At 39.5% G+C, this 24,262-nt stretch overlaps 2 protein-coding genes across 2 annotated transcripts; both read left to right on the top strand.

Annotated features, from left to right (window-relative positions):
• Positions 1-5,219: 5,219 nt before the first annotated feature.
• LOC142948795 (taste receptor type 1 member 1-like) lies at positions 5,220-9,688 on the top strand. Its single transcript, XM_076090902.1, has 6 exons — positions 5,220-5,452; positions 5,745-6,042; positions 6,240-6,968; positions 7,172-7,378; positions 7,658-7,778; positions 8,766-9,688. Exons 1-6 carry the CDS (start codon positions 5,229-5,231, stop codon positions 9,686-9,688), a joined length of 2,502 nt encoding a protein of 833 aa, XP_075947017.1. The 5' UTR covers positions 5,220-5,228.
• Positions 9,689-15,734: 6,046 nt separating this feature from the next.
• On the top strand, positions 15,735-19,954 carry LOC142948789 (taste receptor type 1 member 1-like). Its single transcript, XM_076090888.1, has 6 exons — positions 15,735-15,916; positions 16,226-16,523; positions 16,692-17,417; positions 17,724-17,930; positions 18,266-18,386; positions 19,026-19,954. Exons 1-6 carry the CDS (start codon positions 15,738-15,740, stop codon positions 19,952-19,954), a joined length of 2,460 nt encoding a protein of 819 aa, XP_075947003.1. The 5' UTR covers positions 15,735-15,737.
• Positions 19,955-24,262: the final 4,308 nt, after the last annotated feature.

Raw genomic sequence — 24,262 nt, 5'->3', positions numbered from 1 at the left:
TGTGCCGATGTTGTACAGATTCAGATTTTTAGTTTGTGTGCACAACTTTGTTCTTATGCACATTTAAGATTCACCTCACTGGAGTAATAAATAAAGGCTACTTAGCCCTTTGGTATGCTGAAATGTTTCCTCTGTGTCTGTATCAATATGTTTCTGTATCTTCATGGACACACGGAGGCTCCATTTTTGTAAAATGTGAATATATCTTAATTCAATTTGAGTTGCACTGTTTAATATTTTTCTTTAATATGAGTCTGAAAAGAGCATGCACCTTTGAAATGGGTTGCCCCAGTAAGAGTGAAACCTCTACCCTCATGCCACTTCATTTAAAACAATTACTTATTTATACACCCACACTGTAACATATTACCCATCATATACTCCTGTCCAACTGTATCAGTCCTGTAATGACTTATGTCATCATTGTACAGTGATACAGCTGTAATGACATCCCTGCTTTATGTTGGATACAAGAAAACTAGATGTGTTTTGGGGTTTGTGACGTTTTTTATTTTTTATTAACCTTGTCTCTCTACCAACTGGTTACCAGCCGCAACAGCAACACTGGTGTTGTTTTCACCTTGTGAGTCTGTGTGTGAATCATCGTGGCATAATGTGGTCTTGAAGACACCTACTGTATCTGGAATTATCACAGAGGCGGTTGTGACTACTTTGCCAGGTGTTTGTATTTCTGTCTGCCGGCGGTCAGATTTTGTCATCGCAACAGCGTCGCAAGTGTGCAAGATACAGTCAAGAAATTTTAAAGGTGTGGAGTCATCGGTCCCAACACAACATTACACACAAACTAATCAGATTCTGTATAGCTCAAAACTGTTGGCTGTTGATAAAAAATGTAATTTGGTCCAGGCTTCACGCATATGTGTGTGTGTGTGTGTGTGTGTGTGTGTGTGTGTGTGTGTGTGTGCGTGTGTGTTGATGGGTTATGTCTTGGTACCTTGAGAAATGATAGAGCTTTGGCTCATCTTTCAAACTAAGTACAGAAAACATGCCTTAGTTTAGACAACAACAATATGTTTGAGAATTCAAATCAAATGAAAAGTCCTATGAGCTGTTCTTCATTGACCGTCCATCTAAAGAGAAATGTTTGTCCTCTTCACTGTGTCATCTCTCCTTGAGACCACTTTCAGTACACGATATGCTGATTATTTACTAGCACTAGAAAAAAACAGAGATGAAATGTATAATCATTTCATAGCATCAGTTTGATTTTATTAAAAAACATGATGAAATGGATGGCTCATAATTTATTCCATAATGTAGGGATTCTATAGGGAAAAACTCCCGATTAACCTAAATATTCCACTACACTTTGCATTAGTTTACATACAACTGTATGAATAACAAATCTTTGGTTGTTCTTTCCAGATTATTCATCTGTGCACTTTAAAAACTTTGAGTTAGCCCATTTCAAGTTAAATATACAAATATCTATGTAGCCTTAAAAGTGCTCTTCGGATTGGATAGTAGATCTATTTCTTGTTGCAAGTGGAAAATTTGAAACAAATATATTAGTAATTCATCACAGGAGTTGGATAAAATAATAAGAATGTGATCCAAAAGTTATGAAAGAGTTGACACAACACCCTTCTGACAAAGCCTTATCCCAAAATCATCAACACTATTTATTGAAAGGCTAATTACCCAACTCCATTATTTTGCACATGTGTTTCTGTTTGTGTGTCCACCCCTTATCTCAGCCAGCCAGTCTGAATGTTATCATTGGGTGTGTCAATCAAGTATGCTTGTCTCAAGTTGAAAGTATAGACTAAGTTACATTTAGTACAAAGTTTCAAGGTGGAAAATCTCTCACGGCACACCAGTGTGCCGTGAGAGATCGTCAGGTGTGCCGTGGGAAAATGTCCAATTTCACTTAATGAGTCCAAAAATGTATTATTTAGTTGTTGCAAATACTTTGCCATTGTTGAGGGTCTGAGCTGCAATATAGTGGCTGGCTAAGTAATAAATATGCTTCCATGCCAGTGGGTGGTAGTAGATAATGAGGTGTTAATTTAGGACGGTAGAATGAAATGACGCGCGGGAGAGGTTGCAGTGACGAGACGAACAGCGATGGAGAAATATTTGAAAAGGGAAAATGCAGACTCTGAACTGGGCCCTGGACAAAATAACCCAGATGAAAAGCCTCATAAGGATCAACACATTGAGAGAATTTTCATTAAATTTAATGAAAATTTAATGAAATTTAATGAAAATTCTCTATATCCGACCCTCGGTACAACGGCCCGCCAGAAAATATCATGTTTATCTCCCGACTGCGCATTTTGCTGATAAACTGGGCGCACTTGTCACGGAGTTCACTCGACGATTTGACGACTTTGCAGCTCAGAAATTTACATCTGAACTGCTCAGCAATCCGTTTGCAGTTGACGTGGAAAGAGCACCTGTGGAGCTGATAGACCTCCAGTGTAATGACACTCAAGGCAAAGTATGACTCTGAGGGCGCTGCACAGTTTCCAAGCTTCACCCCCGAAACGATGCCTTAACTACATGCTGCTCAAATGCTCTGCATGTTTGAAAGCACATACCTGTGAGCAGCTTTTCTCTGTGATGAAGATGAACAAAAACCCACACAGGTGTCGTCTCACTGATGCACACCTTCACTCCATCTTGAGGGTTTCCACAGAACCTAACCCCAGATATTAATGAACTGGCAGCCAAGAAAAGATGCCAAACATCTGGCTCTGGTACGCATGTGTGACCACGGGCCACGACAAGGCCCGGATTGGGTTTCGTATTTACCGTGCACTGCACCTTTAATAACAGCTCAAACCAATCAAAAGCCCACAGATTATATTTAAGGGTACATGTGGCAGTGAATGACTTACTGAGACCAAGGATTACCCCAAGATTAAAACATTTATTACAACAAACAACAATTTAATATGTTAAAGACAATAAAAAGGTATACATCTAATATACCTGTGACACAGGTTATAATAGAGGCAAAACCATGTAAAACAAAACCAAGCAACGCAAAACCATGCAAAACAAAACCAAGCAAAACAAAACCATGAATACAACTAAATTGATAAGTTAAACAAAACAGCAGTGGCAGTCAACGTCTCCTGCCTGCTCACTGCACAACACCCATCTGGAAGGCTTGACGGGGAAGTGAGAGTCTCTTTGGAGCTGGACCTGGAGTAAAATAAGACAAGGGTGAAACCCACGGCAAATATGTCTCACTTAAAAAGCTAAAGTTCACACCTGCCTGGAGGTCAGAGAGAGGGAAAGACGCAGCTCATGGTATGGCTATTTATGGTGGAACAAACAAATTGGGAACCAGGAAGTAGGAGGGGCTAAGGCCTACCCAGCTCCACAGTAGCCCAGGAGGGACATTTCATTGCCGGCTACATTCGCATAAAATAATGTAGCCTAATTAAACATGTATTCTTTTTGCACTTTGTGCAATATCCCTTCTATCCTGTTTATTAAATGGTGACTCTATTTGGCCCTCAACGTAGTCCCTCCCTGGGATTGAGTTTGACATCCCTGGCATATATGCTGTATTATGCTAAAAGGTGTCATTTTGTAACGTTTTTGGTTGTTGGTGTGCCGCGGGATCTTTTTAATGTAAAAAATGTGCCGCGGCTCAGAAAAGGTTGAAAAACACTGTGCTAGAGGTCCTAAGGTGAAAGCAAAAGTGGGAGAGACACCGAAAGGAACTTCCCAAGCTGGGCCTTTGTCGAAGCAAGAATCATCTTATCTTGCGGATACAATATCTGGACACAGCGAAGTATGTACCACATCTGGAAAATGCTGCTTCCCTCCAACCTTAAAATAATTCTATGGTGAGAGCTGTGTGGAGGTAATACCGGCCCAGACTCTGAATTTCGATGGAGTTTGATTGACATTGAGTCAGAGTCTGGGCCGGGATTGCCTGCAAACAGCTCTCACCTCTGCTGTCACAAGCTAACATGGAGGGAAATGAGCAGCAATGGTGCCGGGTAGCGGTGCAACTAACAGCGCTAACAACAGCAACAGTGCTGATAGGGCTAACTGTGAATCCACCAGTGTATATCTTTACATTGCACAGATATTTGTTTGCTGCTATATTCATGTTCTGAATGTCTTATATAACTTCTTTTAACCTCATCTCATTTGCTGTAAAGTGGGTTCAGATCTGTGGGACATACCTGGCTTGGTTCCCTTCTGAGCAAAGGCGACTGGTCTAGTTAGGCTAAAGCTCTCTGGCCACTTTATCCATCTCTCCCGCTTCAATGTGTCACCCAAAACAAGCAAGACCTTGTCGTGGTACCATCTTTATTGGCCTTGGGATAAAGCTGTTTCACACCTGTCAATATGTGCACTACTGTGTCCGTCCTGCTACAGAGTTTACAACTGGGATACAAGTGTGCTAATGAGGGGAGAGTTTGTAATATTGATGGAAGGAAGAATGAGATGCCACAACTCTGTCCATGTTACTATCCTCTTGGGTAAATCATACTTTTTTCAGCACCACTGGGTGCCAAGCTTAACTGCTTTGACCTTCTTCATGTCTTAGTCTTTCAATAGGGCAGGGACCGCTAAACCAAACTAAAATTTAGCTCAATGGATTAAGTATAATTGTTTTTGTATTATTTGTTTAACTGTGCCTTATTTATCTAGTTTTAGGATTTGAGTCTGGATCTGATCACATTTTAGGTCACATTTATGCAGAAATACAGAAAATTCTGAAGGGTTCACATCAAGTAGCACGAGATCAATTCATGATAGAGGTATTGAATTTACCTGCTCATAATCATCATTGCAGAGTCTGTGCAGCTTCAATCCTTTTTGCATACTGATTTGTGTATTCTCTTCCAACCATTTACAGGTATATATTTATGACATCTGCTGTCATCATTCTCAATTCCATGGAAGTGAACACTGGGGGTTTGTTGTTACGAGCATCGCATTGCTTGAAAAAAGGCTGAAGCTACTGAGTTCATGTCAGAATAAAGAAAATTACAACAATGAAACATTTTCTTGCTTGTCTGTTTTATCTGCAAGCTTCTCTACATGCCTCGGCTCAATGCACGATTTTAGAACAAGGCTGAAATGTCAAAAGAGATGTAAGTGAAGGTTTTAAAGTACTTTTTGAATGCACTGTATCACAGGGACGGTAGGGACAGCTGAGATGATTTTTGCATACTGATTTGTGTATTCTTCTCCATAAGGTATTTTTGACAACTCATATACACTTCCATTTCATGTTTGACATCAGATTGGTAAATGGTAGGCTAACTAGCACAATGAAACACTTATTTGTTTCTCTGCTTCTCTTGGGAGCTTTTCTACGTGCCTTGGCTCAATGCACCGCCCCAGCCTCAGAGTTTCAGCTGGAAGGAGATTATTTGTTGGCTGGACTTTTTGACATTCATCATGATAGTTCCGCTGTTGAACAAGACCGTCCAGAAGCCATCGACTGCTCCAGGTGAGTCTTACAATAAGTCTGAAAGAATATCTTCTGAGGTTGAAAATAATTACTGCCTGGTGTTAACACACGACAGCTTACACATTCAAGTTTAGCCTTAGCTTTCAGGTCAGTGGATATAGCTCGTAACATTTCCCCAAGAACAATTTAATCAATTGCTATATGATCAAAGAACATCAAGTCTGCATTATTGACCTCCATTATAATCTTGTTTTAGATATACAAGTCTGTACAGGCAGTAAATAGTGAAACTAATTCTCACATTCTCTCACTTTCCTTCCTCTATCCACAGTAAACCCTTCATTCTGTCAAGTTATCGGAGGTTTCAGTTGATGAGATTCTCTGTAGAGGAAATCAATAACTCCACCAAACTCCTGCCAAATGTGTCTCTGGGCTATGAGATATTTGACCACTGCTCAGATATACACAATTTTCCAGGCATCTTTAAACTCCTCTCAGTAGACGGTTTGATCCAACCTTGGGGTGACCCACACAAGAATCTGTCTAAAGTGATGGCCGTGGTCGGCACTTATACAAGCACTCAAGCCCTGACTGTAGCCCCGCTGTTCATGATGGATCTCATTCCTATGGTACATTGTCCAGATACATCAAGTGATAAAAACAGTTTTACATGCATTTAAACAAATTAAAACAGCTTTTAAATTGGTCACTAAAATAATAACTCTCAAAATATACTGTATATGTTCTTATCAATTAATAGTAAAATATGTTTTAATGTTACATATTAGAATTTTTCACTGAATTTTTTCCATTACTCTTTTGACAGGTCAGTTATGGAGCTGCTAGTTCAGTCTTTTCAAGAAAACTGATTTTCCCGTCTTTCCTACGAACAGTACATCCCAATAAAGACGTCATAGAAGTGATTTTTAACATTGTGCAACACTTCAAATGGCGCTGGGTTGCTTTCCTTAACATTGATGATGATTATGGAAACGATGGCCGGGATTTGTTCATAAAGAGGATTAAAGACACAGAGATTTGTCTGGCATACACCAAAGGCCTCAATCAAGATACAGTTCACTCCAAAATATTCAGACAGATAGAGGCACAGAGGATAGATATCATTATTGTTTTTGCTCCTGAATGGACTGCTGAAGCTCTCATTCACAAAGCAATACAACTAAATGTCACCAAGAAGGTGTGGATAGCAGGGGATGCATGGTCCTTAAACAAGGAGCTCCCCAAGAAGAAAGGAATCAAAAATATTGGAACTGTAATTGGGGTTTCTGAGCCAAAAGTGACAATACCTGGTTTCAGTGATTTTATCTATTCTTCCAAAAGCCAAACCTATTGTGAAATTGCAGAACAAAAATCATTTTGTAATCAGGTTTGCAACTGCAGCAGCCTTGCAAGTGCAGAAGAAATCCTTGCTGTGGACCCATCTTTTAATTTCCCTGTTTATTCTGCTGTACATGCCATCGCTCATGCCTTGCACAATGCCTTGCAATGTGAATCAGGCAGATGTAATAGCAATATTACAATGTACCCACACATGGTAAGTGTACACATCATTTGATAATTCATTTAATTAGTTCTCACCATCTGATTCTTGTAAATGTATCTTACTGACGAGTTTATCTTACAGACAAGCTTATTTCAAAGTGTAAAACTTATAGGTTAAAAACCTATTGAATCACCACCTAATAATGTTAATTGTAAACAAATGCAAGATCTCTGAACTTTGTGTACCCACATCAGGTTCTGGCAGAGCTGAAGAAGTCAAACTTTACACTTTTAAATCAAAGTGTTACATTTGATGAGAATGGCGACCCCAACTTCGGATCCTATTCTATAGTTTTCTGGAACCAAAGTGGAGATGCAGAGGAGATCGGCTTTTATAATTTTCACCCAAAGTTCAATTTCTTCATCAACAACACCAAAATTCAGTGGCACACAAAGAAAGGAGTAAGTTGTTTTGAGACTAATTTATAAGCTATAAGTTGATTAAAAAATACTTTGTTTTGTTTTCCCGCTTCTGCAAGGATGTGTGTGTGGATGAGTGCACATGTGCACATTTATTTAGTAAATGCTGTGACAGCGTCTAGATGTTATGTTCAGTGTTGAAGGCATATTACAAACCCCGTTTAGAATTTAAATACCACCACTTGTCTATAATTTGCCTCCACCCTCCTACACCGTTATCTTGCACTTGTCCTTACTTGTCTAAATAATTGTCTTGTACAGGCGCCTACTTCACTGTGTTCCCAAGAATGTGAAGAAGGATTTGCAAAAAGGCTACATGGAATCCACCAATGCTGCTTCGATTGTGAAATCTGTCTTAAAGAAACTTATATCAACAAAACAGGTAAATTATTTTACATGAGAGGAAGAAAACAAGTACAAGCAGTGCTGTCATTCTGGTCTTGATGTGAGCCAATTTCAGACTTTTAAACTTTGTTATGGCTTACTGGGAATTCCCATTGGAAGCGAGCCAGAAGCAACATGTGAGCAGCATGTGAGCGTTCTGTCATCCAATCCACACTGACTCCATCTTCCCTCCTGGGAAGTTGAGTGGACACCAGCTGACTAACCTGCCTTTACCAGAGTAGGGTGTCTCTGCAGACTGGACACTGAGAGGGCGTGGTAACTGTCAAATCATTTTTTTTATTTGGTCCTTACAATCCTCTGTCAGCCAAAACCTAATTTCACCAACAGGCCGCCTGAACCACAACCAGTTTTTAATTAAGCGAATCTCACAAACATCTCATGCTCCATTCACTTGTTCTATACGGTTTAGGCCTATAATACTGGGATTTCTGTTTTGCAGACAAAATTGCTTTTTGCTTCATTTGATTGAACCCAAGAAGTAGGGATGATACAGCAGGCGAACAATAAGTATTCGTAAGATCGTTATTGTAAAATAATGTTAGCCTTGGGTTTAAAACTTTCAACTGTCTGCGTATGAATTCCTTGATCATAACTGAATATAGTAACTTTCACCACTGCTCATTTTAGAAAGGCCACCACAAGACAAAAGCGTGTTCTTTGTTTAGATTGTCAAACGGACAATGGATCATACACGTTTGTTTCTCGCTGCCATCATTAGCCAGCACGCCAACGAGCCTTCATTTTCCCAGAACCGTGCCCGGTGGCAGACAGAATTGCATAGTGAAAGTGAGGCTCAAGCCTTGAGTAAAGAAATTTACTGTAGGCTAGAGTTTTGCTCATACAGTATCACAAATTAAACGTCTAACCCAACTTCCTAAACTGTTTGATCTTTCTTTACCCACAGAGGACTTTTTAAAAGTGAACCTCAACTTTATTGACAAATTGTTTCTCTCATGTTAAACAGGGAATCCCTACGAGTGCATCAACTGTACAGAAACAGAATGGTCTACAGCAGGAAGTACATCATGTACTCTGCGGGTGGTGGAGTACATCCCATTCACAGACAGCGGGGCTATACTGATCATGGTCGGAGCCTGGGCCTTGGTAGTCATCACACTAGCCATGTCCGTTCTCTTTGCCATCAACTACAACACACCTGTTGTCAGATCTGCTGGGGGACCAATGTGCTTCCTAATTTTAGGCTGCCACAGTCTGTGTAGTCTTAGTGTGTTCTTTTACTTTGGTAAGCCAACCACTTCCTTTTGTATCCTAAGGTTCTTACCATTTCTCTTGTTCTACACGGTTTGTCTAGCATGTTTTGTCGTGCGCTCTTTTCAAATCGTTTACATTTTCAAATTAGCCGCCAAGTTCCAGAATCTCCATAGTCTGTGGATGAAATATCATGGACAGTGGCTGGTCATCACTGTGGCATTTGTTACTCAGGCACTCCTACTTCTTTTTGGCTATACTTTTGCCCCTCCCAAGCCCTACAATGAAACACGTTGGTACCCAGACAAAATCATACTTAGTTGTGACATTAACCTCAAAGCAACCTTTGGTCCTGTGGTTTTACTTTTATCTTTGTGCTTCCTTTGCTTTATTTTCTCATACATGGGAAAAGACCTTCCTAAAAACTACAATGAAGCCAAAGCAATAACCTTCTGCTTATTCCTGCTGATCCTCACCTGGATCATCTTTGTCACTGTAAAGTTACTTTACCATGGCAAGTACATCCAAACACTTAACGCCCTGGCAATACTCTTCAGTCTCTACTGCTTTCTGTTGTGGTATTTCCTCCCAAAATGTCACATCATCCTTTTTCAATCATACAAAAACACACAGGGGTACTTCCAAGGTCTCCTTCTGAACTATAACACCAGACAGTAGCAGCTAGCAGTAAATGTGTGTCTTCTGTATACAGAAGAAGAGATGTGCTTCAGGCCTCCTGAATACTTTCAATTAAATCACCATAATTAGTTTTTTTAGAGTAGAAAAGTACATAGTACTTTAAAGCTGTACCCTAAATAGGTTGATTGTTTATTTAGTTGTTTTACTCAGAGGTGTAAGAATCTTGAAATTAACTGTAACAATATACAGTCATACACATTTCAACAAGAGGCACTCGTAATGTTGTGTTAGTCTACAGCCATGCTAAGGGCTCTGTGGCACTGTATACACTGATAGGTACTAAATGATAACATTAGCATGTATATATAACCTACTCGTGATATAGTGCTGCAGGGATAAGGTATATTTGATGGCCAACCCGGAAGTTATCTTCCTCCTGGTTCTCTTGAAAAAGAGCCAATGGGATTTTTCCATTGAATTTTGGATTACTGCAGAAAATAACCCCTGAAACAAACAAAACTTTATGATACTTACACATTTTGTTCACCAAGATAATCTTGATGACAAATGAACATCACTTTTATACATTTTTAAGCCTATATGCATTCGCCAGAATTAAAAAGCTAACGTTAGTGGATAAACAAACTACACAACGGTCGCGGGACTTCTCATCAAAAAGATAAAGGCGTGATAAGGTTTAGTAGTCTTACTTAGCCCTTTGTTAGCAACCACCTTTTTTTAAGACATATAAAAGCTACAACATACACAAGCGGGGTATTTACTTACGTACTTTATGTCATTGAACAAAACGTTAAAATATTTTATGCTTGTGACCTTATTTCAGGCATCTAACACAAAAAAACGAATGTAGAAAGTAATATCATTAAAAACTAAATACCCACCATAAAATAATTAACTGACACTGTCACTACATATTATGTGTTCTTGATGTTGATATGACTATTGTCTGATCTGAGCTGCCATGCAATGTCTATGAAAAGCTGCTCCGAGCCCAGCGAGCCAAACTAAAGGTTGGGGATAGTTTACAGCAAATTTGGACCAGAGACTATCCGCAGCCAATTAGTAAACAGAGTCCTGTGACATGTTCACCTATGTTACAAATTATTTCTTCTCTCCTGAAACACCCGTTAGCTCCTGGCAGCTAACAGAGCTAACGGACTGACAGTTTCTGTTCAGAGGAACCGTTGAACACTCTACATGAAGCGTTACAGAGTGAACTGCTGCAGCTTCATGTGAGAACGCAACAACTTTACACAAAATAAATGTACCGAAGTACTTTTGTGTACAGTTTGGAATTTTGCAGTGGTAGTTTAAAATAGGGCTCGAGACGGCGTTGCATCGTCTCGGAATTGATAATGTGCTCACTATCTAAATAGTTGAGGACAAACTGAAACTTCTCATGTCAGCAGGAGGGGAGCTAGTTAGTTAAAAGCTGTTAGCAGTGAGTGGCCTGCAGAGTCCAGCTGCAGATCCAAAGACAAGCAGGGAACAGAAGACAATCCCAAAATACTAGAGCTGAACGCTGGACACAAGGAACAAAAGCAGATGACCCGACAATGAGAGAGGGAACATACAGACTAAATACACAATGTACTAATTTACTAATTAAACACAGGTGTGAAAGAAAACAGATGTGGAAAAAGACAAAGGCAGCAAGTAAAACAAAACGTGACATATGGGAAGGGTGAAATTTCAAAATCAAACAGGACACACTAAACATAAATGAATAAGATGAAACAAGGAAAAACATAAAGAGAAGATCCCAAACCCAGAACACAAAATCCTCTAGATCTGACCATCTTCTAAAGATGCATGTGACACATCACCGTAAAAGTAAACTAAAGGGGTAACGGTTGTTTGAGACGTGTGAGTGAAAAAAGCATTTGATACACTTTCAGTCTAGACGGGGGCCATTGTGGTTTGTATTCATTCAATCACAAATTACAGCAGTGGTTGTTGCCGACACACCTGATGGACTTTTCATATACTTTTCTTGTTAGATTATGTTAATCATACTATTATCCACATTAAGTTAATTCTGTTGAGCCCTGCATCGATTTTGATATTTACATGTAAAGCAGTTATATAACAATCATTTGGAATGTGTATGATTTCCGTTCTGTTCCGTACAGATTTTGGAGGTTGCTATAACAAGAATGTCACCACATGAAGGCGCCACTTCACTGTGATGCTTATAGGCTAGACCACAGGCACACCATGAATACACTGTGTAACATGTTTTTTTCTATTGTGATACATATAAGGGTGCATAATGTCAGTTTTTGTGCAGATGTTGTACAGATTCAGATTTTTAGTTTGTGTGCACAACTTTGTTCTTATGCACATTTAAGATTCACCTCACTGGAGTAATAAATAAAGGCTGCTTAGCCCTTTTGTATGCTGAAATGTTTCCTCTGTGTCTGTATCAATATGTTTCTGTATCTTCATGGACACACGGAGGCTCCATTTTTGTAAAATGTGAATATATCTTAATTCAATTTGAGTTGCACTGTTTAATATTTTTCTTTAATATGAGTCTGAAAAGAGCATGCACCTTTGAAATGGGTTGCCCCAGTAAGAGTGAAACCTCTACCCTCATGCCACTTCATTTAAAACAATTACTTATTTATACACCCACACTGTAACATATTACCCATCATATACTCCTGTCCAACTGTATCAGTCCTGTAATGACTTATGTCATCATTGTACAGTGATACAGCTGTAATGACATCCCTGCTTTATGACGGATACTAGAAAACTAGATGTGTTTTGGGGTTTGTGACTTTTCTTTATTTTTTATTAACCTTGTCTCTCTACCAACTGGTTACCAGCCGCAACAGCAACACTGGTGTTGTTTTCACCTTGTGAGTCTGTGTGTGACTCATCGTGGCATAATGTGGTCTTGAAGACACCTACTGTATCTGGAATTATCACAGAGGCGGTTGTGACTACTTTGCCAGGTGTTTGTATTTCTGTCTGCCGGTGGACAGATTTTGTCATCGCAACAGCGTCGCAAGTGTGCAAGATACAGTCAAGAAATTTTAAAGGTGTGTTGTTGAGATCAAAATGAAGGCAGAGTTTTAAGATGGTGGAGTGTGGTGCGAGCAAGGGCGGCTGAAGTAAGAGGGTAGGAAGTGGGGCACTATATGCCCCTAGCCCGATCTGGTGTTGCGACTGGTGTGATCCCATCACAACAGCGTCTCTAGTTTTAGTTATGCTTTCCTGTTGTCCCTCAATAATGATATTACCCACTGTGTAGTGTCACAGTGTGAGCTTATTTGACCATGTCTGCTAATTACATATACTATGCAATAAACCTGGCAATCTAGATACTATCAAGATGAACACAAGACTTAAACCATAGGTTAAGTTAAAGTTATAATATCAGTACTTAAGAGTTATATTTTCTAAAAGAGATGCACTTGATTTTGTTCTGCCTTTCCCTGATGTTTGTAGTCTACCTGGATATCAATCTTGTCTCTCTGTTCCCTGGTTTCATGTGTGTGCACCCCACAGATACAAGTATTGCAGCTGCCCATCTGAATTCACCCCACCATGGTTGAAAGACAACATTACACACAAACTAACCAGATTCTGTGAAGCTCAAAACTGTTGGCTGTTGATAAAAAATGTCATTAGGTCCATGCTTCACTAATTTGTGTATGTGTTTTTAATGGGTTATGTCTTGGTACCTTGATTCTGTATTTGGAAGACCGTCCATCCAAAAATAAATGTTTGTGTCCTCTTCACTGTGTCATCTCTCCTTGAGACCACTTTCAGTGCACGATATGCTGATTTATTAGCACTAGAAAAAAACAGAGATGAAATATAAAATCATTTCATAGCATCAGCTTGATTTTATTAAAAAACATGATAGAATGGATGGCTTTCTTGGAAACTATCTTGAAAAAGACTTCCTGAAAGCAAAGTGTAAACATTAGATAGTAATGACTGCTATTCACCAAAACATATTGTAAAGTTGTTTACCCACCTCATGTGGCTTCCATAAAACAATATTTATGATTTTGAATAACCACGACATCACCCTATAAACTATATCGCTCCTGTAGATGAGGGCCCATCCCTTCCTACCTAGCAGAACAAGGAGTTTCACCCTTGCATCAGGAGTTTGCCTGAATTCAAACTTTGGTGTGAGTCTATAGCTCATGGCCTGGCCATCTATCATTGTCATCCACAGAGTGATGCAAATGATCTCCTTTCAAATGACCTGTGTGGTCAAAGCTTAAGTCATGCAGAGCTCATTTGTAAGAGGATGTAGCATTTTAGCATAAACCAATGATACCTGGTTGAATTTATTAATGAATTTGTGTACATTTGCTTGTGATCTTACAACCTCATCTGTACTTCATCTTTACTTCATCCCTGTCATCCAGAGATCATCTCTCTACAGCTTTGAGCAGTTTAAGCCACTGTATCAAGGAGAAACCTTCTAATTGTTTGCACACTGATCAAGGCCACATTTCTCTGTTTTAACAAGCAACAAGAACAAGTTTGCGTAAAACCTTACCTGACTTTTACATGTTTACTGTCTAATTATGTGTCCTCTTGAGAACCAAAACAGGAGGATGGAAAGTGGTTTTGCATTAGTTTACATACAACCGGCATGTGTATGAAGAACGAATCTTTGGTTGTTCTTTTCAGATTATTACTCAATGTAGGCTCATCAGCAGGAGCATCAATTTGCTCACATACAACACAACACAGCACTTATAGCCACTATTTTAACTCCCTTAGTTGGCAATGCTCCACACCGCAACCAAAAATAAATTAAAACTAGAGCTGGATGAAACCATGCTATCTTACAGTGCTACTTCACTTTTCACATGTAGGCCTACTAACTACTGTTTTGAGGCATTGGACCCCATGAAGGAAATGCCTGCTACAGGATGACGCCCGAGGCCGGGATTGCCTGCAAACAGCTCTCACCTCTGACGTCACAAGCTAACATGGAGGGAACTGAGCAGCAATGGTGCCGGGTAGCGGTGCAACTAACAGCGCTAACAACAGCAACAGCGCTGATAGGGCTAACTGTGAATCCACCAGTGTATATCTTTACATTGCACAAATATTTGTTTGCTGCTATATTCATGTTCTGAATGTCTTATATAACTTATTTTAACCTCATCTCATTTGCTGTAAAGTGGGTTCAGATCTGTGGGACATACCTGGCTTGGTTCCCTTCTGAGCAAAGGCGACAGGTCTAGTTAGGCTAAAGCTCTCTGGCCACTTTATCCATCTCTCCCGCTTCAATGTGTCAGCCAAAACAAGCAAGACCTTGTCGTGGTACCATCTTTATTGGCCTTGGGATAAAGCTGTTTCACACCTGTCAATATGTGCACTACTGTGTCCGTCCTGCTACAGAGTTTACAACTGGGATACAAGTGTGCTAATGAGGGGAGAGTTTGTAATATTGATGGAAGGAAGAATGAGATGCCACAACTCTGTCCATGTTACTATCCTCTTGGGTAAATCCCACTTTGTTCAGCACCACTGGGTGCCAAGCTTAACTGCTTTGACCTTCTTCATGTCTTAGTCTTTCAATAGGGCAGGGACCGCTAAACCAAACAAAAATTGAGCTAAATTATGGTATAATTGTTTTTGTATTATTTGTTTAACTGTGCCCTATTTATCTAGTTTTAGGATTTCAGTCTGGATATGATCACATTTTAGGTCACATTTATGCAGAAATACAGAAAATTCTGAAGGGTTCACAAACTTTTTGTGGCACTGTAAATGGTGCATTTGTCATCTTGGCTAAAGGAAGGCTCAAGTAGCACCAGATCTATTCATGATCGAGGTAATGAATTTACCTGCTCGTAATATTGTTGAACTCTGTGTCGTCATTGCCGAGTCTGTGCACTTTTTGCATACTGATTTGTATATTCTCCTCCAACCATTTACAGGTATATATTTATGACATCATACATTCCCAAGTACATGGAAATGAACACTGGGGGTTTTCTGTTACGAGCATCACATTGCTTGATAAAAGGCTGAGGCTACTGAGTTCACGTCAGAATGCTGAAAGGTAATTACAGCAACAATGAAACATTTTCTTGCTTCTTTGTGTCTTCTGGAAGCTTTTCTACATGCCTTGGCTCAATGTACTGCCCCAGCCTCAGAGTTTCAGCTGGAAGGAGAATATCTGATAGGTGGACTTTTTGATATTCATCATAGTGTCACCGTTTATCATGACAGACCTGAAGCCATCGACTGCTCCAGGTGAGTTTCATAATAAATCTGGGTAAATAACTGATCAAGTTGAAACTAATGACAAACTCTTAATGTAACATTGAAAAGCTTTACCTAAACTGCTGCGTCAATGGATATGTTTACCCCCCCCCCCCCCCCCCCCGCAACTTTTGCTAAATTGCTAAATTATCAAAGTTGCTGTGTAACAATAAATCTGACCTCAGTCCTTGTTCCATGAAATCCCCTTTCATAGTTTCCATATCTGAACAGAGGTCTGAAGACTAATAATTTTAACTGAAAGGTAATCCTATTCTCCTGTTGTCCATTCTCTATCCACAGTCAACCCTTCATTCTGTCAAGTTATCGGAGGTTTCAGTTGATGAGATTCTCTGTAGAGGAAATCAATAACTCCACCAGCCTCCTGCCTAATGTATCTCTTGGCTATGAGATATTTGACCACTGTTCAGATACACACAATTTTCCAGGCATTTTAAAACTCCTCTCAGTCGACGGCTTGATCCAACCTTGGGGTGACCCACACAAGAATCTGTCTAAAGTGATGGCCCTGGTCGGCCCTTTTTCAAGCACCGACACCGTAACTATAGCGCCACTGTTCATGATGGATTTCATTCCAATGGTAAGTTTGCCAACTGCTGTGTTTTGACATTCCCCTATAAAATCAATCATTTAAAATAAGGTGTTAACATTTTAAAAGTTTTTAAATATTGAAACAACTTGAAACGTTATATTTGAGAATTTATTGTTACTGAAAATGATGACAATTTCTCCATTAACCCTTTATCAGGTCAGTTATGGAGCTGCTTTCTCGGCCCTTGAAGAGAAAGAAAGATTTCCCTCTTTCCTACGAACAGTGCATTCCAATAAAGACGTCATTGAAGTGATTGTTAACATTGTGCAACACTTCAACTGGCGCTGGGTTGCTTTTCTTAACAGTGATAACACTTTTGGCGAAGATGGCCAGGATTTGTTCATAAAGAGGATTAAAGACACTGAGATTTGTCTGGCATACACCAAAGGAATCAACGACAATACAGATATGTCCCTAATGTTCAAAGATATAGAGGCACAGGGGATAAACGTAATAATTGTTTTTGCTCCAAAATTGAATGCTGAAGCTCTCATTGAATCAGCAATAAAGCTAAATGTCACCAACAAGGTGTGGATAGCAGGGGACACCTGGTCCTTAAACAAGAAGCTCCCCAAAAAGAGAGGAATCAAGCAAATTGGAACTGTACTTGGAGTGTCTCAGCCAGTAGTGACAATACCTGGTTTCAGTGATTTTATCTATTCTTCCAAAAGCCAGACTCATTGTGAAAATGCAGAACAAGATATGTTGTGTAATCAGGTTTGCAACTGCAGCAGCCTGAGTGCAGAAGAAATCCTTGCTGTGGACCCATCTTATTCTTTTCCTGTTTATTCTGCTGTACATGCCATCGCTCATGCCTTACACAATGCCTTGAGATGTGGAGTTGATAAATGTAATGGCAATATTACAGTGTACCCACATATGGTAAGTTTTATCATTTTTCACATGTATGTTTATGTCAGCTTTAACCTGTAGATAATGTAACTCTATCAAAACTCAATATATTGGCCAAATATGCTTTGTCATCACATATCATATACAACTTAACATCCTCAAAGTATAATTAAAGTTGATATTTCCTGTCAGACATTGCCTGACATAAAATCTTTGTCAGACAGGAAGAACATAACACAGGAATGTCTCCCTTCACAGAAATATTTTAACAACTTGTTTAATCAGTGTGAAATCCAATCAAGCAATGGCCATTTGAACTTTGTGTACCCACTTCAGGTTCTAGCAGAGCTGAAGAAGTCAAACTTCACACTTTTAAATCAACATATCCAATTTGATAAGAATGGTGACCCCACATTCGGATCCTATTCTATAGTTTTCTGGAACCAAAGTGGTGATGCAGAGGAGATCGGCAATTATAGATTTCACCCATCAGTCAGTTTCTTCATCAACAACACCAACATTCAGTGGAACCCAAATGGAGAAGTAAGTCAGACTTTCCTTATTATTTGTGGTGTAACGCAGTATGTCGAGACTTAAAACGGTACGATTAAAGATGCATTGTTTAGTTTTTTCTCCCTTCCACAGGATTGTGTGCATGTGTATGCAAAAAAAAAAACAGTGACAGTGGATAATCACATTATCACGGTAGTAAGCAGGTGGTGGTTGTTCATGGTCAAAACATCCACTGAACTTTCTCTGTTGAGAAATATAAAAGTTCTAAATACTGTTGTGACAGTCACTCCCCTTTTGTTTACCTTCATCCTTCACAGTGTTCTCTTTTCTTCCCTTACTTTTTTATATACAATTGTTGTGTACAGGTGCCTACTTCACTGTGTTCCCCAGAATGTGCTGTAGGATTTGCAAAGAACCAAGATGGAATCCACAAATGCTGCTTTAATTGTGAAATCTGTCCTGATGGAACTTATATCAACATCACAGGTGAGAGGAAGACAATGAATAAAAGCAGTGGCCTTGATGAGAGTGAAACATTTTTTTCAATATCTTAGAGGGTTTAACAATCATTTTGTGTTAATTGGACACATCTATATAAAGGATTCGATCTCCACTCCTCTGAACCAATGAAATGGCAACTAATCTAGAGCTTATTCAGTAAAAATTAATATGAAAGTTTTTTGCCTATTTTATGGATCACATGGACTATGTCCTTTTAAAATGGGGTGACTGTGGCTCAGTGGAGCCAGGTCGTCCTTCAAACAGAAGATCTGCAGTTGGATCCCCGGCTCTGCTAGTCCATGTCGATGTGTCCCTGGCAAGACACTTAACCCCGAATTGCTCCCCTAGGCTGTGCTTGCGGTGTATGAATGTGTGTGAAGGTGTGAATGATGACATGTAGTGTTAAAGGGCTTTGAGTGGTCGGAAGACTAGAAAAGCTCGACACAAGTACAGTCCATTTACCATCATGCAACATTCTTGACTTTAACAGGATCCCTACATTATCGTTGGAAAACATAAAAAAGTGTAACCTCCTCAGCCGTCTGATATTTTGTGTCAACCATCATTTTAGCTAAGCAACCTTCATTTTTTGTTGACAATCTGTCCTTCTATCATGTTAAACAGAGGATCCCTACACGTGTGTCAGCTGTAAGGAAACAGAATGGTCTGCAGTAGGAAGTACATCATGTACTCAGCGGGTGGTGGAGTACATCCCATTCACAGACAGCGGGGCTATACTGATCATGGTCGGAGCCTGGGCCTTGGTGGGCCTCACACTAGCCATGTCCGTTCTCTTTGCCATCAACTACAACACACCTGTTGTCAGATCTGCTGGGGGACCAATGTGCTTCCTAATTTTAGGCTGCCTGAGTCTGTGTAGTCTTAGTGTGTTCTTTTACTTTGGTAAGCCAACCACTTCCTTTTGTATCCTAAGGTTCTTACCATTTCTCTTGTTCTACACGGTTTGTCTAGCATGCTTTGTTGTGCGCTCTTTTCAAATTGTTTGCATTTTCAAAATAGCCGCCAAGTTCCCCAAGCTCCACAGTCTGTGGATGAAATATCATGGACAGTGGCTGGTCATCACTGTGGCATTTGTTACTCAGGCACTCCTACTTCTTTTTGGCTATACTTTTGCCCCTTCCAAGCCCTACAATGAAACACGTTGGTACCCAGACAAAATCATACTTAGTTGTGACATTAATCTCAAAGCAGCCTTTGGTCCTGTGGTTTTACTTTTATCTTTGTGCTTCCTTTGCTTTATTTTCTCATACATGGGAAAAGACCTTCCTAAAAACTACAATGAAGCCAAAGCAATAACCTTCTGCTTACTCCTGCTGATCCTCACCTGGATCATATTTGCCACTGAATACTTACTTTACCATGGCAAGTACATCCAAACACTTAACGCCCTGGCAATACTCTCCAGTCTGTACTCCTTTCTGTTGTGGTATTTCCTCCCAAAATGCTACATCATGATTTTTCAACCCCACAGAAACACGCAAGAGTACTTCCAAGGTCTCATTCAGAATTACACCAAAACAATTAGCCAGTAGCCGCTTCCAGTAAATATGCATCTCGACATACTGAAAAGCTGATGTAGCCTTTAATCATAATCTCTCTTTTAGTTTTTCTTCCAAGAGTTGTAAACTAATGCTTTTTGTTTGTTTTTTTGTGAATTTTTATTTTGAGGACTATATAAATAAACAAGCCTTGATGAGCAAGAACAAGACACACTTTGAATTATTGTGGCAAGAGTTATTTCGGAGATGGTGGGTGACATGTCCCTAGATTCTGAGTATACAGCACCCTTTATGTATATGCTGCCTTCTTCTCATTGTAACACTTAAGATACGTCACTTTTGAAGATACTTAACTGTGCAGGTCTCAGGATTAATTCAATATTTTTGGAAATATGCTTTTTCATATTCTTGTGAGAAGTTAGGTGAGGAGAGTGATAATATTCACAGGTGGAGATCGGTATCAATCTTCTCATTTAGTTTGCAGCAAGAAAGTGAATAGGTGTATTTCCCAAAATGTTGGACGTTTTTTGAAAGACGGAGTGGATAGTAAGTGTGGTGGTTTACTTTTAAGTTATTTAGCCAAATATTCAGCTAAATTAGCTAGCAAATTACACATAAAGTTGCATGAGTTAAAGTAATATGCCCTTAACTTAATGCAAGACCCTTCTGGCCTTCCAAGTATTAAATCATCTCTGTTCAACTGTAAAATAAATTCTCTAGTGAGCAACATAAATCTTTGCACTCATGTAATTTAAAAACCTAAACTTCTGCGATTGACTTTGTAACATCTGTCCAGGGACTATAGATGAAAAATAGTATCTTGGCTAACTCTGCCGCATTTAAAGGAATGTTTTATTAATGTGCACTGTCCCTACCAAATAAACCAATAAAAAAAAAGGCTACAAATTCTGAACTACTCATCAGCTTAGCTTAGCTTAAAACTACCATATTTACACAGGAGAAACAGCTATTGTGTGTGGTGGAATTTATAAAGAATATACTGTATAAAATAAAAACTACACACAGCTAAGGTACAACACATCTAAATATACCAACAAAGCAATGTTTAAAAGCAGAAACTCGTTGTTTTCAGTGATGCATGATAGTAGACTTGGCAAGCCATTGTGTAAGGCACAGAGAGACACCAAATACAGCATGACCTTATGTTTTCATCTGAACCAGAATCAGGTTAATAAATAAAGAAGACCATTGGACCAAGATATACTTTTAATAACTTTTTTGACAAAACAATAGAAACAATAAAATATTACCTGAGAAATGACTTGTATTATTGCTGTATTATTGTTGATACACAGTAAATCTATAATTGTATTGTACTCGACCGAATCCAGTGTGTTTCATTCAACATTGTAAGGAGTATCCATAACACTGAAAAGTATTAATGTGTTGGATGACCTGAAGACTTCCTGGAACGGTTGAAGTTTGTTTCCTAATAATTCGATTTAATTGAATTTAATGTGCTGTTCTTATTAGGTCTTATTAGGTCATGTGGCATTAAACAGCCTTAAGACATGGTAAATAAAGTCAATTCAATAAAGATATTAAAAGGAAATGTGTTTGTTTTTTGGTGTAACGCTCATCTCGCCACATCATGACAAAAGTTCTACATGCTAGACTACTCTTTGATCTTAAATATACTTGTATGTCTTAAGTTTCCTCAATTGTCATTATATATTTATTTTTACCTCTACTGTAACAATTTTAAGATTACAATTGGGGTACATTTGTAAAGCATAAGCAATAATTAACTTCCTTTCTAAATATGATACCTAACTGCACTTTTCTGTGAGTTTATTGCACAGTAATGGGGGCATTTTCTGGAAAATAAATCAAAATTAAAATACCTTTTGTTAGACCGTTTTTTGGTCTTGATATGGTGTTTTAGTTAGCACAAAGACTTTTTAAATGTTACAATCTTGGACCATGGCAATGTGGCATGTCACTGCACATGGTACTTGCATAACAATGTTCGTGACAACTAAAGATTGATTTGACTTTAGAAAGCAGAACAAGGAGTCCTGCGCTTCAGGCAGGAGGAATTCAAATTCTGGTGAGAGCCCTGGCCATTTATCATTTTCCTATTTCAAATCACCTGTGCAGGCCAGTGGTAACTCATGCAATCATTTGTAAGAGGAGGTGGTCATTTAGCATAAACCAAATATATTGGGTTGAATTAATTAAATTTGTGTGTATTTGCTTGTGAATATCCTGTGTGATGTAACAATCTCATCTGAACTTGTTGAGATCATTCTTATAGTATATCTTTCTTTTAAAGGGCCATTACATTTTTTAACTTTTACTGCAACAGAAAGTTGAGTTGTTATAAAAATGATGGACCAAGATAAAACACTTTGCTGAACATAATGCACGCAATGACGGAATGGAGACAATATCTTGAACAATGCAACAAAACACAGTTGTTGAACTTTGAAACGCATAGCCCATACTGGTTTGAGTTTAGAAATAGGTTATAACCCCACTTTTACTAACTTTGTACCTGATCAACATATCATCGTATAACGAGTGAGAGATCCGTGTTTGTTGGATCCACCCAGCACCCTTCCCACCCGCCTTGTGTGGGCTTTTGCGGTCTTTATGCTTCCTCGTTCATGATTACGGGGATAGCATACAAAATCATTTTCTGGGATACCTACAAATCACAGCGCATTATTTTTTGTAGGTTTAGCTACGAATGCTGGATGAGACCAGCCTGACCTGGCTGATAGGACATTAGGTCACGTTCCCTTTCAAGATCTCCTCTGTACAACACACGTAGAATGGGATATAAGCCCCCAAGTGGCATGAAAACACCTCTATTCACCCCTTAAAAGGGAGATGATCTGTGGTGATGTGAGGCTTTGGGCTCTGTGCGACAATGAGACAGAGAGTGGGTTCTGGACGCTGACTATCTGGAGCTACCATGGATGGATTACCAAACGGGCGGACGGGGCCTAGGCCCCGGGGCCCAAAGTCTTAAAGGAAACCCAAGCGGGAACTTCTTGGTGAAGTCGCTGTTATTAACTTTTTATGTCACATAGTCAAAGGGCTTAATAACAGAGCCCGAAAAGTGAACTGAAAAACTGAAGGAATAGCCTAAGCATTCACTTTGAAGATGTCACAAGAAAGAAACCATCATGGTACACTTTAAGTGAGTGTTTCTCCCCGCAGTTTATCTATTGGACTTCAAGAGCTGTGTATTTTGTTAATGTGCTGTTGTGTTGTTATGGTTAATTGACTGTAACTTAGCTGTAATCTTGTATGTTGAGATATTCGCTACTTTCTTAGCCCTAAAACATTGTGTTGTTCTAACAGGCCAGCATGTTCTGATCAGAACAGACAATACAACAGTTGTTTCTTATTGAAAGTGTCTTGCTCCCTGTTGCTGTGGTGCAGTGTACCTTTTCTGTCACTTAACAGTCGCCCATGTGTGAGCAGACCTCATCTCCAGGGGTGCAGGGGTTCAGTTACAGGATAGTTTCGGCAGGGCAGTTGTGGATCTCTTTGCCCCCAGGGTGAAGGCCTAATGCCCCGTTATTTTCCATAACCCACCTCCAGGAATGGATGTGCCAGTGCATTCATGGCCCAAAATGCTCCTGTCTGTATTTTCTCCAGTGGAACTGATATTTTCCCGGAGAGGGTACATCTGCAAGGTCTGTCTTTGATCCTGCTTTTCACTTGATGGCAGGCAAAGTCCTGGTATGCAGAGATAATCAAATATCCTGGCAGTGGGGCTGTGGCAGCTTATTCTCCGAAGAGACCTCTCTCAAGCTGGGGAAGAGGTGATTCATCTCCGTCCAGAACTGTAGTGTCTGAATGTTTACCTACTGAGCAGTCCAACTTATCGGGGTCTGCCCCCAAATGTGGTGGCAAAGATCCAAAGTGCAAGACCAACACCATACTACTCCACTTCACAACTGGGCTTGGTAAAGAGTGGCTATTAAACTGAGGTGGTGGTGACTGGAGTGTTAATGTGCAGAAGGGGCCTCGCATACGTTACCACAGTGAACCTGGAGGAAAAGACGGAATTTGAACACTGTTTAGAAGGATTACCAAATGTATTAATATTCATGGTCAAGACATTTAACTTTGTGGTTCTTGATGATTGTTAAACCACATCACAGGGGCTCTGTGCAGCAGCAAATTAGATTAGTTTTGCATTCTGATTTGGGTATATCCTCCTACCATTAATAATGGTATGTATTTCATTCCCACATGCATGGAAATTTTCACTGGGGCTTTGCCATCACCAGAGTCCCATGACTTACTAAAGGCTGAGGCAAATTCCATTAGAGTTCATTCATCAGATTTGTAATTACAACA

This window comes from Anarhichas minor, unplaced genomic scaffold, assembly GCF_050575085.1.
Source record: "Anarhichas minor isolate MPS153535 unplaced genomic scaffold, ASM5057508v1 ptg000003l, whole genome shotgun sequence".
NCBI classification, from domain to species: domain Eukaryota; kingdom Metazoa; phylum Chordata; class Actinopteri; order Perciformes; family Anarhichadidae; genus Anarhichas; species Anarhichas minor.
This window is presented reverse-complemented; position numbering and strand designations above follow the sequence as displayed.